The following is a 14,255-nucleotide window of genomic DNA, read 5'->3' as shown; positions in this document are numbered from 1 at the left end:
TGTAACAAAGCTTGTTTTCAAGAATATTTGGTGAAATGAAAAGATACTTATGTTGTTAAGTTTTAATTTTTTTTTTTATGTTTGTTTATTTTTGGGAGAGAGAGAGATTGGGAGCGTGTGAGCAATATCAGGGGAGGGGCAAAGAGAGGGGGAAACACAGAATCCAAAGCGGGATCCAGGCTCTGAGCTGTCAGCACAGAGCCCGATGAGGGGCTCCAACTCATAGACTGCGAGATCATGACCCAAGCCAAAGTTGGACACTTAGCTGACTGAGCCACCCAGGCGCCCCTAATGTTAGGTTTTAAAAAGCTGCCTCCAAACTACCTTTGGTATGGTACAGTTTTTCAGAGAAAATACTACTTGTAAAAAATATATATATATAAATGGAAGTACTCTAAAATGTGGTTATCTCTAGGCATTAAACTATGTATGAGTTTTATTTTCTTCGTATTTGGTATAACTTTGAGCAGTTATCTAACCTCTCTGCCTTAATTTCCTCATCTTTCAAATGGGCATAATATGTAGTAACTATCTTATATGTGTTTTCGGTATATGGTAAGTATTTTACAAGGTAATGCACTTGAAACAGTGCCTGGCCTACAGTAAGCTTTCTGCTAGCTGATATTTTATTATTTCTCTACTTTAGCCACAGATTATTGTTCTTACAAGAAATGTTTTTTTAACATTGTGTTCCATAATAAATGTAAAGATATGTGTTTATATGCTAAGTTTGAAAGTAATAAATGCTCATTGTAGAAAATTTGAAAAATATAGAACAGCATGAAGAAGAAAAGAAGTACTACCAAATATATAATGTGATTATAAATGGCAGCTTATGAACTCTCCATTTGCCAGGAATCTTAACTATATTTTAATTCTTTTTTTAACGTTTGTTTTATTTTTGAGAGCACGAGCAGGGGATGGGCAGAGAGAGGGAGACACAGAATCTGAAGCAGGCTCCAGGCTTCTAGCTGTCAGCACAGAGCCTGACTCAGGGCTCAAACTCACAAACCATGAGAGCATGACCTGAGCCGAAGTCAGACTCTTGACCTATTGAGTCACCCAGGCACCCCTTAACTATATTTTAAAACTTGAAGTGAAGAAATGATACATTTATAATTTTTAGATACTCTGAAAATTTCCTTTGTATCAAGTTCAGGAGAAATCAGCAGGTTGTTTGCCTTTTTAAAAAAAAATTGTCTAAATATAAACAACACGACTTAAAAAGGTGTCATGATCTGGTTTATATACAGCCTTATCAAGATGAGATCTGAAAATACAAGCCAGAATGCTGCTTGAGTCTTATCCCTTTCTTTCAAAGTTACTGCACTTCAAATATATGTTAAAGGTGTCTTGATAACTAACGCTTACATTATTTATATATCCTTCCAAGCAGCTCTTCTCCAGGTGTGAGAAAAGAACCTGATGTGCCCGTGTTCCTTGCAAATTCTGTGCCAGCAGAGAGTATAAGCATGTGCTTACAGAGTGGACCAACAGAGGGTGCTAGTAACAACCCTGTAACATCAGGTGAACCCAAAACTGAGCAAGCGATACAACCCTTGCCTCCTCAACCATCAGACAGGCAGAAAATATACCAGGATTTATTGGTAAGAAATGTAATGCATTTCATTTTTTCTGAGATGATTATCTAGTTTAAAGTAGACTAGTTAAGCCTTTCCTGTCTTTAAACTGATTGGGACTTTGATATAAAAAGATTTCCCCAAATTAATGATACATAATTTATTTCCTTTAGCTTTTCGTGATTATGATAACCTAAATTCAGTATAAGCATGCCAGTCATCAGATACTTAGATAGGTTGGGGGGGGGGGGTGGAACCTGATTTTAAAACAGAAGTGTTGATATTATGCCAAATTCAAACTAAGCTAGTACCAGAAAAAACAAGCAACAATTTGCGGGAAGTTTGAAAGTTGAAAAGTAGGAGAATATTGATGATAATATTTGCTGAGTTCAGGTAAGCAGATTTTTATAGAATATTTAGCTTAGTCTAAGAAATAAACTAAAGGGAATAATATAAAGATAAATATGGTAGTCTCTGCTCGTGAGAATCTAGGGGAAATAGCACATGGATACTAGTAGCAAGCAATTATAGGACAGGCCGAGAAGTGCTATAAACAAAGGCAGCATGGACTAAAAAGGGATAATTCTGGTTGGAGGAAATAGTCACCTAGTCGTCTTGGAAAAGTTGGAATATAAACTGAGACTTGAAGGTTGAATGACCCTGGCTGTCACTTCCATCCAAACTGTAGACTTTGGAACACTGGATGTCTCCATGCTTCATAGAGCCCTAAGTACCCATCAATGAACACATAATTGTTATTTGCCTGCGGGGTCCTATACTGGTGCTAGCAGCTGTGGCTCAGCGAATGAAATGTACTCTAATGCCAGGAAGGCAGAGATAGTATCACAGGTCATTCTCATTCAAAGGGAGAAAGGAGAAGAGTCAGCTTCTGAACATAAAGATCTAATTTATAACTCTGAAACATTACCATTTTCCTTTCTTGAGAGACAGAGTGTGTGTGTGCACAAGTGAGCGAGGGGCATAGAGAGTGGGGGGGAGGGAGAAGCAGGGCTTACCCGAAGTGGGGCTCGTGTTCACCCAAAGTGGGGCTTGAGCTCACCCAATGCAGGACTTGAACTCACAAACCGTGAGATCATGACGTGAGCCAAAATCAGATGTTTAACCAGCTGAACCATCCAGGTGCCCGAAACATTACCATTTTTCAAACGAAAGCATGATTTAGAACTTTAATTTATAGCTACTATAAACCCTTGAAAACACTTGAAATATTACTGAAATGATTTTAAATTTGGTTTTAAAATGAACAAGTTCTGAACAGACGTTCTAAATTTCCTCAGAGCCTGATGAAATCATTTGTTAAGATGGGCTTCCTTTATAAAAACCGCATAGTATAAAAAATTTCCAAATATATTTGCTTCTTTATAGAATTTGGCAAGATATTATTTCGCTTTTCCCTGGCCTTGCTTATGCTGCTATTTACACTTTTGTTTCCTAAGATTGTTAATAGTGATTTTTCAAATACATTTTTTTTCATCAGAGTCAAGTGAACCACCTACTGAATAGCTCCTCCAAAGAAACTGAGCAGCCGTCCACCAAAGCAGTAATTATCAGCCATGAATGTACCAGAACACAAAATGTTTACCATACAAAGAAAAAAAAACGTGATTCAGGGCCAGCAGACAAAGATTGTGTTCTTAATGCAACCCTTAAACAACTAAGAAACCTTGGAGTAAAAATTGATTCTCCCACTAAAGTGAATAAAAATGCACATAAAGTGGATCATGCCAGGTAACTTTAAAATTTGTTTTAAAAGATCAAACAAAATTATAGATGTATTGCAGCAGTCTCATGAGAAAAAGTATAAGCTCGCCACTCCATTCAATTGATGCATCATGAATTCAGGGCCTACTATGTGTGTGATGACTAAGAGATCATCTCTACCCTTTAGGGTCTTCATTTTAGTAGGAGAGTAGGTTTTATATACATAAATCCCACCTGGGGGAAGATGCCAACAAAATGCTCTGGAAGGCTTGGAGAAAGAAATGGACTTTACTCATTGTTGGTGTCTAGAAGGCCTTCCTGGAGGTGCTAGGGTCTGCACCACCTATTGGACGTTCGGTTATGCAGTTGTATCGACTAAAAGGCAAAAACATTCCTTTCCCTAGAAATGGGTTTTCAACAGTCTAGTCATACAAACCTTACTTATTGCTTACCGATTACAATTGGCCATATTTTTCTGTTCAGATTTTTCTTCATCAAAGATGATCTTTATCACATACTTATTTTTAAAAGGATAAAAATTTGAAAATTGTATTATTAAGGTTAGCCTGTTTTCTGTTAATTATTTTTGTTTCATAGTTGCAAAAGTAGCATGGTCTCATGTTTTAAGAAAATATTAAATAAAAAAGAGAAAATATTAAATAATACAAAGAATATCAGATAAAATGCAAAAGCTCCCACTCCCCAAATTCCTCAGTTTGACTCCTCTTAACTGTTTCTTTTGCGTTCTGCAAAAATGTTGTGCATATTCAGGTGTGTATGTGTGTGAAGAGTGTTCCAATCTGTTTTTGTTTTGTTTGCTTAACATTATGTCTTAGATACTTTTCTTTATAGGTATATGTAGTTCTTTCTCATGCATTTAAACAGCTGCATAATACTCTGTTGTACACAGAATATAGTGAACCTGACCTCTGTTAATGGACTTAGACTGAATCTCTTACTTCTTATCTCAAACAATGCTAAGTAAACATCTTTCTACAGGAGCTGATACAAATATCTTTGTAGGATCAACTCTTAGAAGTAGGCAGGATCAGAGGATATACCCATTTAAAGTTTTGGTAGTTGTTGCCATTGCCCACCAAATGAGTTGTACCAGTTTATGTTCCTACCAACAGTGTAAGAGAGTAAGGCTAGCATTTTTGAAGGTTTTATCTCAGTACTGTGAGACAGAGGCTGTATAACGTCTGTTGGAATATACAAATTATCCTGCTATCTGTGGAACACTGTGTTTTGGTGTGGTGCCTTTGGGGAGTAGTTTTTAGGTAATTATTTCTTCGTAGTGGTTACCCAGTTTTAATGTCTTTACAGTAAAACAGTGGAATTAATAAATTTTCAGCATATAATGAACTTGATTTGTTTTTTAGATGCTTAGAATGAAATGGAAAGTAGAGCCTTTTGATTTACCATTGTGGGGTAGTCATTGTTTTATCAAGATTGTTCTGTTCTTCATTTACATAACAATTTACATTGTAAATCTATACTATGAAAATTATATATGCTCAGGGTTGGCATTTTAGAAAGTGAAGAGAATGTCATTTGAACTAATAACATCCAAAGAAAATCAGTTTTTTAAGAAACAGTTTTAGGGGCACCTGGGTGGCCCAGCTGGTTGAGTGTCTGACTCTTGATTTCAGCTCAGGTCATGATCCCAGGGTTCAGAAGGTCAAGCCCCGTATCGGGCCCCACACTGAGCATGGAGCCTGCTTTAGATTCTCTCCCTCCCTCTCCTTCTGTTCCTCTCCTACTTGCACTCACTCACTCTCTTTCTCAAAAAATAAAAATTAGGGGGCTGGGAGGGAGGGGAGGGTGATGGGTATTGAGGAGGGCACCTTTCGGGATGAGCACTGGGTGTTGTATGGAAACCAATTTGACAATAAATGTCATATATTGAAAAATAAATAAATAAATAAATAAATAAATAAATAAATAAAACATTTTCAGTATGATTCCAACGTTAAAAAAAATAAATAAAAATTAAATTAAAAAAAGAAATAGTTGCAATTTTACTATATATACAATTTTACCATTTTTCTTTATGAATTTTAATACTGTGGGCTATGCCCATTTTTAAAATTTGATTACCAGTTGAAAAACTCATAGATATACGTTCACAGATAGGATTTTAATTTCATAGAAGATAATTTTCTCAAGGAAGTGAAAGCCAATATGAAAAAAATTGTTTTTCAGTTCGAAACAATATGTTAAATTAGGTATTTCCATAGAGGGGTAAGTAACATAGTTATATCTTTATGTGAAAAAAATCTTTTAGATTTTATTATATGGTATAAGTTGTATAAAATATTGTAGAACTTTGGAAATAGAACTTGATATTTGTTTTCATTGTCAAAGTAATATAAACTTATTTTGTAAAATGTAGAAAAACCATATTCATCCCAATCAAACTCATTTATTATTAAAACTTTGCTTTTGTGTTTCCTTTTCTTTTTCTAAAATAATTTTTCAATTCTGGAGAATTTCTTTTTTTTTTTTTTTAATTTTTTAAAAATGTTACTTATTTTTGAGAGAGAGGAGAGAGTGTGTAAGCTGGGGAGGGGCAGAGAGAGAGGGAGATAGAATCTGAAGTGGGCTCCATGCTGTCAGGACAGAGCCCGATGCAGGGCTCGAACTCACGAACTGTGAGATCATGACCTGAGCCAAAGTTGGATGCTCAACTGACTGAGGTACCACTCTAATTTTTCCCCCCTCTAAAATAATTTTTAACAGCAACCATTTATTGAGTGTTCATAGTGTGTCAGGAACTGTGCTGAATTTTTATGCAGTATTTTTCATTTAACCCTTAGTAATCTATGTAGTAGACACTATTATTATTATTCCTGTTTTATAGATAAGGAAATTAAGTACCAATTTGATCAAGGCCCCCATACCTGTGATTTTAAACCTACTCTCTCTAATTCCAAAGTCCATAGTTTGTTTTTTGTTTTGTTTTATTACTGTTTTGCTCTCTTGCTCATTTAATTTTTTGGTGAGGTCTGATGGTGGTGTATAGTTTGCTACTTTGTGTTTTGACCGTGTTGTGTCTACCAAAAAAAACCCAAATTCTTTTTGGCTTTACACTGGGAAATAAGCATGTTTTCCAAATTGTTGTAACTCTTACTAACCATCATCTTTAATGGGGATATATCCTAATCCATTAAGTGGGATATATAGCATTTGTTTACCTAACCCTTCCCTTTTGTCAGAACAGAAAAGAACTTGTCAAGTTGGCTTCAATTTCTATTTTATTTTTTTTAATTTTAATTTTTAAAAAAAAAAGATTTTTATTTGGGGGGTGCCTGGGTGGCTGAGTCGGTTGAGTGTCCAACTTTGGCTCAGGTCATGACCTCGTGGTTCATGGGTTTGAGCCCCACATCGAGCTCTTCGCTGTCAGCGCAGAGCCCACTTCGGATCTTCTATCTTCCCCTGTCTATACCTCTCCCCTGCTTGCACTCTCTCTCTAAAAAATAATCAGACATTTAACGAAAAAAAGATTTTTAAGTAATCTTGACCCCTGACGTGAGGCTTGAATTTGCAACCCTGAGATGAAAAGTCACAAGCTCTTCCAGCTAGCCAGTCAGGCGCCCCAATTTCTTACTACTTAATTTTTTAATGTTTGTTTATTTTTGAGAGAGAGAGGAAGAGAGAGCTCAGGGAGGGGCAGAGAAAGGAAGACAGAGGATCCTAAGTGAGCTCCTGCTCAGCAGAGAGCCTGAGAGCCCAGTGCAGGGCTCAAACTCACAAATGGTGAGATCATGACCTGAGTCAAAGTCAGGCGCTTAACCCACTGAGCCACCCAGGTGCCCCTTTTGAAATGTTGCTGTAATGAACATCTTGTTGCAAAGATTGCATTTTTTTTTTTTTTTTTTTTAGTTTTAGGATTATTGCCTTACAGTCTCAGAAATGGAAAGACTAAGTCAAAAGGGTAGGAAAATTTTAAAGCTGTTGTGACATTGCTTTCTGAAAGAGAAGGTTTTATAGTCTTACCAGCTATATGTATTATTTCGCCAATACTTTCATTCATTTTACTTCAATAAATACGTATTGAGCTTCTATTTTGAGCCAGCTCTGAGAGACATCATGGTATACAAGATAACCTGTTGAAGACATCTTTACCCTCACAGAGCCCATTGTGCAGTGGAAAAGACACATAAATAGTCAACTATGATATATTCTGTTACCGCCTATGAAAAGGAAGGATATATATAGTATGTTGTAGAAACACATAGGAGAGGTACCTAACATTAGCAGTATTTTCATACTGTATTATAATTACCCTATATTAAAATTGTCCTTTTGAACACGTGTGCTGATTTAGACCAAAAATATATTAAACTATTCTTTTTTTTTTTTTTAACGTTTATTTATTTTTGAGACAGAGAGAGACAGACCATGAATGGGGGAGGGGCAGAGAGAGAGGGAGACACAGAATTGGAAGCAGGCTCCAGGCTCCGAGCCATCAGCCCAGAGCCTGATGCGGGGCTCGAACTCACGGACCGTGAGATGGTGACCTGAGTCAAAGTCGGACGCTTAACCGACTGAGCCACCCACGCACCCATAAACTATTTAATTTATATTTTATTGATAATTAATGGCTTCTGCATATTATTATGATTAAAAATGAAACCACATTGAAACTGTTTCTCCAACACAAAGAAGTGAGATTTTGTTTGTCATTAATCTTAGGCTGAAAGAATCTAAAGCCTAATTAATTAATTCATATTGTTTTTTGTCTTAAACTGTTCTGTTTTTTAACAACTTTGTTGTTGTTTAATGTTTGTTTTTGAGAGAGAGAGAGCACAAGTAGGGGAGGGGCAGAGAGAGAGGGAGACACAGAATCTGAAGCAAGCTCCAGGTTCCCAACTGTCAGTATAGAGCCTGACTTGGGGCTCGAACTCCTGAACCATGAGATCATGACCTAAACCGAAGGACGCTTAACCGACTGAGCCACCCAGGTGCCCCAAACTAATTTTTTTTAGTATAATCTCCTACCACTGTCTGCCAGCCTTCCAGCTTACCCACCATTGGGATTTGCAAGGTTCCTCACTGTTACTTTCACCTGGGATATTCTTTTTCACCTTTCTGTCTGCCAGAATCCTCTTATCCTTCAAGGCTGAACTCAGATGGCAGCTCCTTTGTCAAGCTTTCCTGGGCCCCTCACCAGAATATTGATGTTTTTACTCAGACTACCTTGTTCCTAATATATCCTATTCTATAGCCTATTCTTGTGATAGGTTTTCCAGCAAGATCATGAGTAGTATATATCTCTGAATCTTCATTGCTTCTATCACACTTGGTGGGTCTTCCATGAGTCATTTGCTGAATTAGTGAAATCCCATCTGTTTGGGTCATTATTGAAGCATACAGTGAATGCTTTATTTTTAGCACCTCTTCGGTACTTATTGTCCGTATTTGTGGCCTTGTTACCTTTTAATATCTATGAGTATAATATAACTGGTATGCTTAAAAGTTCATAAGGCAGGCGTTTAGAATTTAAGGTACATTTTCCTATGGAAATAGTGTTACAAATTATAGTTTAGTAATCCAGGAAAGTACTCTTTATAATTCTTACAATCTACACTGTTCCCCTAGTTTATAAACCACCTATTCTTTGTCATTGTACCTATGTGAGAACTCATTTCATGTACAGACTTCGGAATTAGATCCTCCCACCAGATGAGTAACTGAGACAAGGGAAGGAAGATTTCCTTTCTGCTTTCCAGGTTCAGAACTGCAGAGATTAGGAGGGTCCAAAGGCAGGAGAGCAATGAAAGAAGGTGCTAAACAAGTTTACCCCTAGAAATTGTAGGGAAGATGGAGATTGTGGTTTGAGGTCTGGCAGCAGCCTCTACAGGCATATTTCCAATTCCTTTCAAATTCAAAACAGATCTTAAGCAGTCTCTTTAGTCGCTTCCTTCCTTTCTACTTATTAGTTGAAAACCCAGTGTAGGATAAGTAGGAGTTTACTAATTGGTATTCAAACAGAACAATAAAGTCAAAGTTAGTTTTCATCTTTAAATAAGTTGGAATAATTTTTGTAATTTTGGAATAGTTGTTGGCCTGGGACTCTCCTATAGAAGCATAAATGGCCTCTCATCATCCTTCTGAGACTGTCCATCTAATGAGATGCTAACATAGTATATTTGTGCTCAAGGCTGTTAGGATTTGATTAGTGAGTGGCCTCCTGTTGTTTCTCATCTTTAATTACCCTAGTGTTTATATGCATTCGTTTTGAGCCTTATTGATCTGTTTTGTTTTCAAAGTAGTGTTGTTTCCCCTAACCCCTAATTGAAATTAGCTAGCTGTGTTACACAACGAAACTTGAAGAACCTTCTAAACTGATAGTGACTGGTTTGTGGATGTATATAGATTCTTTAGCTATTCTATAATAAAAGAAGATGTAACTCAAATTAGACCTACTTTTTCTAAATATTTAGCATTTTGAATTAGAAGTTTTAGTTTATTTACATTAATATTATCTCTAGAGATATATATTTTTTAACATGTACAGGTCTTCTGATTTAATACGCAAATTGCTTATAATTTTGAAGAAATAGGCAAAGAAAGTAGAAAAGATTTTATATTTAGAAAATATTATCACTGTGAACATTTCATAAAAGAATAATGTCTAGATATATTGGTGTCTCTTCCATCGTATTAAGTACCTAAGTACCAAGAAGATTAAGGGAAAATTATAAGGTGGTTTTAAAGACCAACATTATTGAGCACACTGTTTCATTGTTTGATGATGATATCATTGGTTTCAGGAATATTAACGGGTGAAAATAGCTTCTTCAAAATTTCAGATACTTCTCAGAATGAAAATACCTGCTCATTATTTTGGTTTTATGGGGGTAGGGATGCAGACAGTGGCTGGCACATACAAAACAACTGAATTTCTTCATCGGGTGATATGCAAAATTACAGTGTATTTGAGTAGAATATAATGTTTACCACAACAAACAGTACACAAAAGACTCTAATTTTTAGGGAACAGAAAAACTGATACCAAAATAATAGTGAAACACAGGGGTGGTAGAGCCCTAGAGAATAAGGCGACCTGGGCTCAGCTTTTCAATTCTTAGCTGTTCAGCTTAGGCAAATTAGTGGAAAAAAAAAAATCCCTATTCCTTAGTGTTTTCAGCTATAAAATAAAGATAATAGTACTTATTTCTTTAATTCATACAGTAAATATTCAGTAAGTGCCTACTATGTGCCAGACACTGTTTAGGCACCAAGGATATTGACATGAGGTGGTGGATTTAAAAATACCTGCCCTCATGGGCTTTCATGAAGGAGCTAGATGATAAATAAGAAATGTGAATTAGGGGCGCCTGGGTGGCTCAGTCCATTGAACGTCCAGGTCAGCTCAGGACATGATCTCACAGTTCGTGAGTTCGAGCCCCTCATTGGGCTCTCTGCTGTCAGTGCAGAGCCCACTTCAGATCCTCTGTGCCCCACCCACCTCTGCACCTCTCCCTCTCGTGTTCTCTCTTTCTCTCCCAAAAATAAACATTTAAAAAAAAAAAAAAAAGAGGGGCACCTGGGTGGCTCAGTTGGTCGAGTGACCAACCTCAGCTCAGGTCATGATCTCAGTTCATGAGTTCAAGCCCCGCGTCAGGCTTTGCACTGATAGCACAGACTGCTTCCGATTCTCTGCCTCTCTCTGCCTCTCACCCGCTCACGCTTGTGCGCTCTCAAATAAATAAACATTAAAAAGTTAAGAGAAAAAAAAGAAATGTGAGTTAAATATATGGAATGCCAATAAATGATGTAAATGTGAAGTGTTGTATAGAGTGTACAATGAGGTTGGAATATTTGAAAGGCAAGATACCTCTGAGAAAGGTTTCTGTGAGGATTAAATGAGATACTGAGTGTGCCTGGCACATAATCAGGCATCAGTAAAAATTAGCAGCTATTATTACTGTATTTATGATATAAAGGAAAAAGGCAAGTCAGTTAATATTAATGAGATGACACCAACCAAAAGTAAGTTGAGGATTATATCTAATGAAAGAAAATTAGTGTATACAGAGATACATACAGTAGCCCATATCCAGAGACTGGTTGATGTTTTTCACTCATTACAAATGGAGTCTCTTCAACTACGGACAATTTCATATTCTGACCTACTCACCAAAGCTTGTAAATGTTACATTATCAGATATTTGCTCTGTTTGATTTTATTTATTTATTTGTTTGTTTGTTTGTTTATTTTTACCAAAATTGAATGGCTTTTACATTTGGGGGCATTGTATTTGTTCTTAAAATCATGACTGATGTATAAATTTAGGAGAACTAGTTTGTGGTCCACTTTTAGTCTTTGAATCATGGATTACCTTCTAGTTTACCATATTTATCTCTTGAATGTACCTGGATCATTAAGACTTAGATGTTTGCACACTCAGATAAAAAAGCACCGTGAATCTTGAAGCTGGAAACCTTTTGTTGCTTTCTTAGAATGGAACACATTTAGAATAACAGCATTTAGTACTCAAAATAAGATAAATGATGGCCTGCTCCATTGTGTCTTTCAGTGTGTTGGCATGCATCAGCCCTGAAGCAGTGATTTCTGGATTAAACTACATGTCATTTGCTAATGTTGGTATGAGTGGCTTAAGCCCCAACGGCGTGGATTTGAGCATGGAGGCGAATGCTATAGCTCTGAAATATTTAAATGAAAATCAGCTGTCACAACTATCCCTCAGTCGATCAAACCAAAATAACTGTGACTCATCTTTTAGTCTTCTACATATTAATACAGACAGAAGCACAGTGGGGCTTAGTTTAATTTCACCAAACAACATGTCATTTGCAACCAAAAAATATATGAAGAGATATGGACTCATTCAAAGCAGTGACAACAGTGAAGATGAAGAGGAGCCTCCAAACCATACAGAGGGCAAGAGTGAACATTTACTGAATCAAAACCTTACATCCACACCTGAGCAACTAGACTGTCAGACAGAGCCGTCTAGGAACACCTGTGAAATAATTAATTGTCACAACTGTGAACCTGTGAGCACCCACACAGATATGCCAGTACTGAGAAATATTACAAATGAAGTTGTGCGGCCAAAAGCAATGCAGCAATTGAATGAAAACCCAGCTTTCTTATTAAAAAACTTTAAACCAAGTCCTGCAGTGAACCTCCGAACTGGAAAAGCAGAGTTTACCCAACATCCTGAGAAAGAAAATGAAAGGGACTCTCCAATTCTTCCTGAAAGTTTCAAACCTGAAACTTTAAAGCAGATGAACAGTATGAATTCAGTAGGCACCTTCTTAGATGTAAAGCGGCTCAGACAGTTGCCAAAACTATTTTGAACCTTAAACTCACCACCCTCCTGATGTGAGGATGGGGTGTCTCCCAAAGAGACTTAGGGAAGCCAGAGCCGCTTGGTGGTTTGGGGATCCCTAAGCATTCTCAGGGCCGCTCTGTTTCTTAGCAGCAGCTGATGGCAAAGAGCCGAACAAGCAACCTGATGGTCTGGGAGATGGCTGACTGGTGGGAGGTGAGGTTCTCTGTTCAAATAGAGCCGTTCAGCATCACTGCGACTTTTTAAAAAAAATCCCGAGACCAGTCATTTAAACAAATTTACGTACACAGGTAGTATCCAGCTCTAAATCTGAACTTTTCTTTGTGAAAAGTAAGTCCATTTTCCTAGCATGTTGCATCTCTGCGTCTACCCACTATCACCTAAAAGAACATGAGATAGACTTATCATGACCCTCACTAAATTAACTAAACCCACCCTTATTGAATTTAAGGGGAAAGTTTTATTTTTAAAAATAACTTGAAGATGTTTTGCACAACAAGTATATATGTTCTCTTAATTAGGATGCATATTTGTCGAATTCTGTGGAAGTAAAACTCTTGCAGTCTGGTAGGTTGATGTTATGTAACATTTTCAACATTATAGCACTAGCTATCACAAAATAAGAAAATTACTGAGTATGAGTGTGTTTTACAGACTTTGAGTATTTCATGTGTTTTAATATTTTTTAGTAGAACTTAATAAAAATGTTCAGATTTACTGTTTTCCTTTGTACTCTGCTATAAAGTATCCTTCTTTCTACACTTGTTAAAAAAAAAAAAAACTTTTTAGACTCCCCCAAAATTATAAAAATAATAGCAGAGAATTCTGGTGTACCCTTTAGCCAGTGACCCCCCAATGATAGTATCTTACATAGCCATAGCAAATGATCAAAACCAAGAAATTGACATTGGGTACAATATTAGTAACTAAACCACAGACCTTTTGGGTTGCACAGGTTTCTACACGCACTCATTTATTTACTTTTTGGTGTATAACTCTATGAAATTTTGTCACTTGTTATAGATTTGATTCAGCACCACTACAATCAGCATACAAAACTGATTCATCACAGCAAAGAAACTCCATAGTGCTATGCTTTTAAAATATACCCGCCTCCAGCCCAGATCTTTGACAACCAGTGGTCTGTTCCCCATCACTCCAGTGTTGTCATTTTGAGGATGTTAATATAAATGTGGCATCACGGTGTGTAACTTGATGAAATTAGTCTTCACTCAGCTTAATGTCCTTGAGATCCATCCAAGTTGTTAGGGTTGCTTCTTTTTTCCTCCCACCTTCTTAAAAATTAAGTTTAAAATTCGTATTTCTAAATCTAAAAGGAAAAAGCCCTCATTCACTTGAGAGATCAAGCTCTTCTGCTGAAGTTAACTTAGATGTCACTTTCTTCTATCAAAGTTTGATATGGAAGCTGGAAAGAAGGGGACTTTGTATCTCTAAATACTTTCCAGCTCGTTTGGGGTCTTCTGAGGTAATGATCTGATGAAAACAGTTTTTAGTTAGTTAGCAGCCTGGTTGCTCTGTGCTCTTCCCCACTGGAACCAGGACCGGTCGGTGTCTGTTTCCCTGCAGCGCTGCTATTTGGGGTTAAAATCAAGATGTAGAAATG

At 36.9% G+C, this 14,255-nt stretch overlaps 1 protein-coding gene across 16 annotated transcripts in view; it reads left to right on the top strand.

The window, feature by feature from the left end:
- Nucleotides 1–13,353, top strand: part of STIL (STIL centriolar assembly protein) — a 64,759-nt gene extending 51,406 nt beyond the window's left edge. For 14 of the 16 annotated variants that reach the window (XM_053213853.1, XM_053213865.1, XM_053213849.1 and 11 more), the window contains 3 exons: nucleotides 1,397–1,607; nucleotides 3,079–3,329; nucleotides 11,852–13,353. In XM_053213853.1, the coding sequence (XP_053069828.1) occupies nucleotides 1,397–1,607; nucleotides 3,079–3,329; nucleotides 11,852–12,638 (1,249 nt within the window). In that variant the 3' untranslated portion in view covers nucleotides 12,639–13,353. Of the gene's footprint in view, nucleotides 1–1,393; nucleotides 1,608–3,078; nucleotides 3,330–11,851 lie in introns of all 16 variants that reach the window. The other 2 variants (XM_015070639.3, XM_027059257.2) reach the window with 1 other exon arrangement.
- The last annotated feature ends 902 nt before the right edge of the window (nucleotides 13,354–14,255 follow it).

Source organism: Acinonyx jubatus, chromosome C1, assembly GCF_027475565.1.
Source record: "Acinonyx jubatus isolate Ajub_Pintada_27869175 chromosome C1, VMU_Ajub_asm_v1.0, whole genome shotgun sequence".
Taxonomy (NCBI): domain Eukaryota; kingdom Metazoa; phylum Chordata; class Mammalia; order Carnivora; family Felidae; genus Acinonyx; species Acinonyx jubatus.
This window is presented reverse-complemented; position numbering and strand designations above follow the sequence as displayed.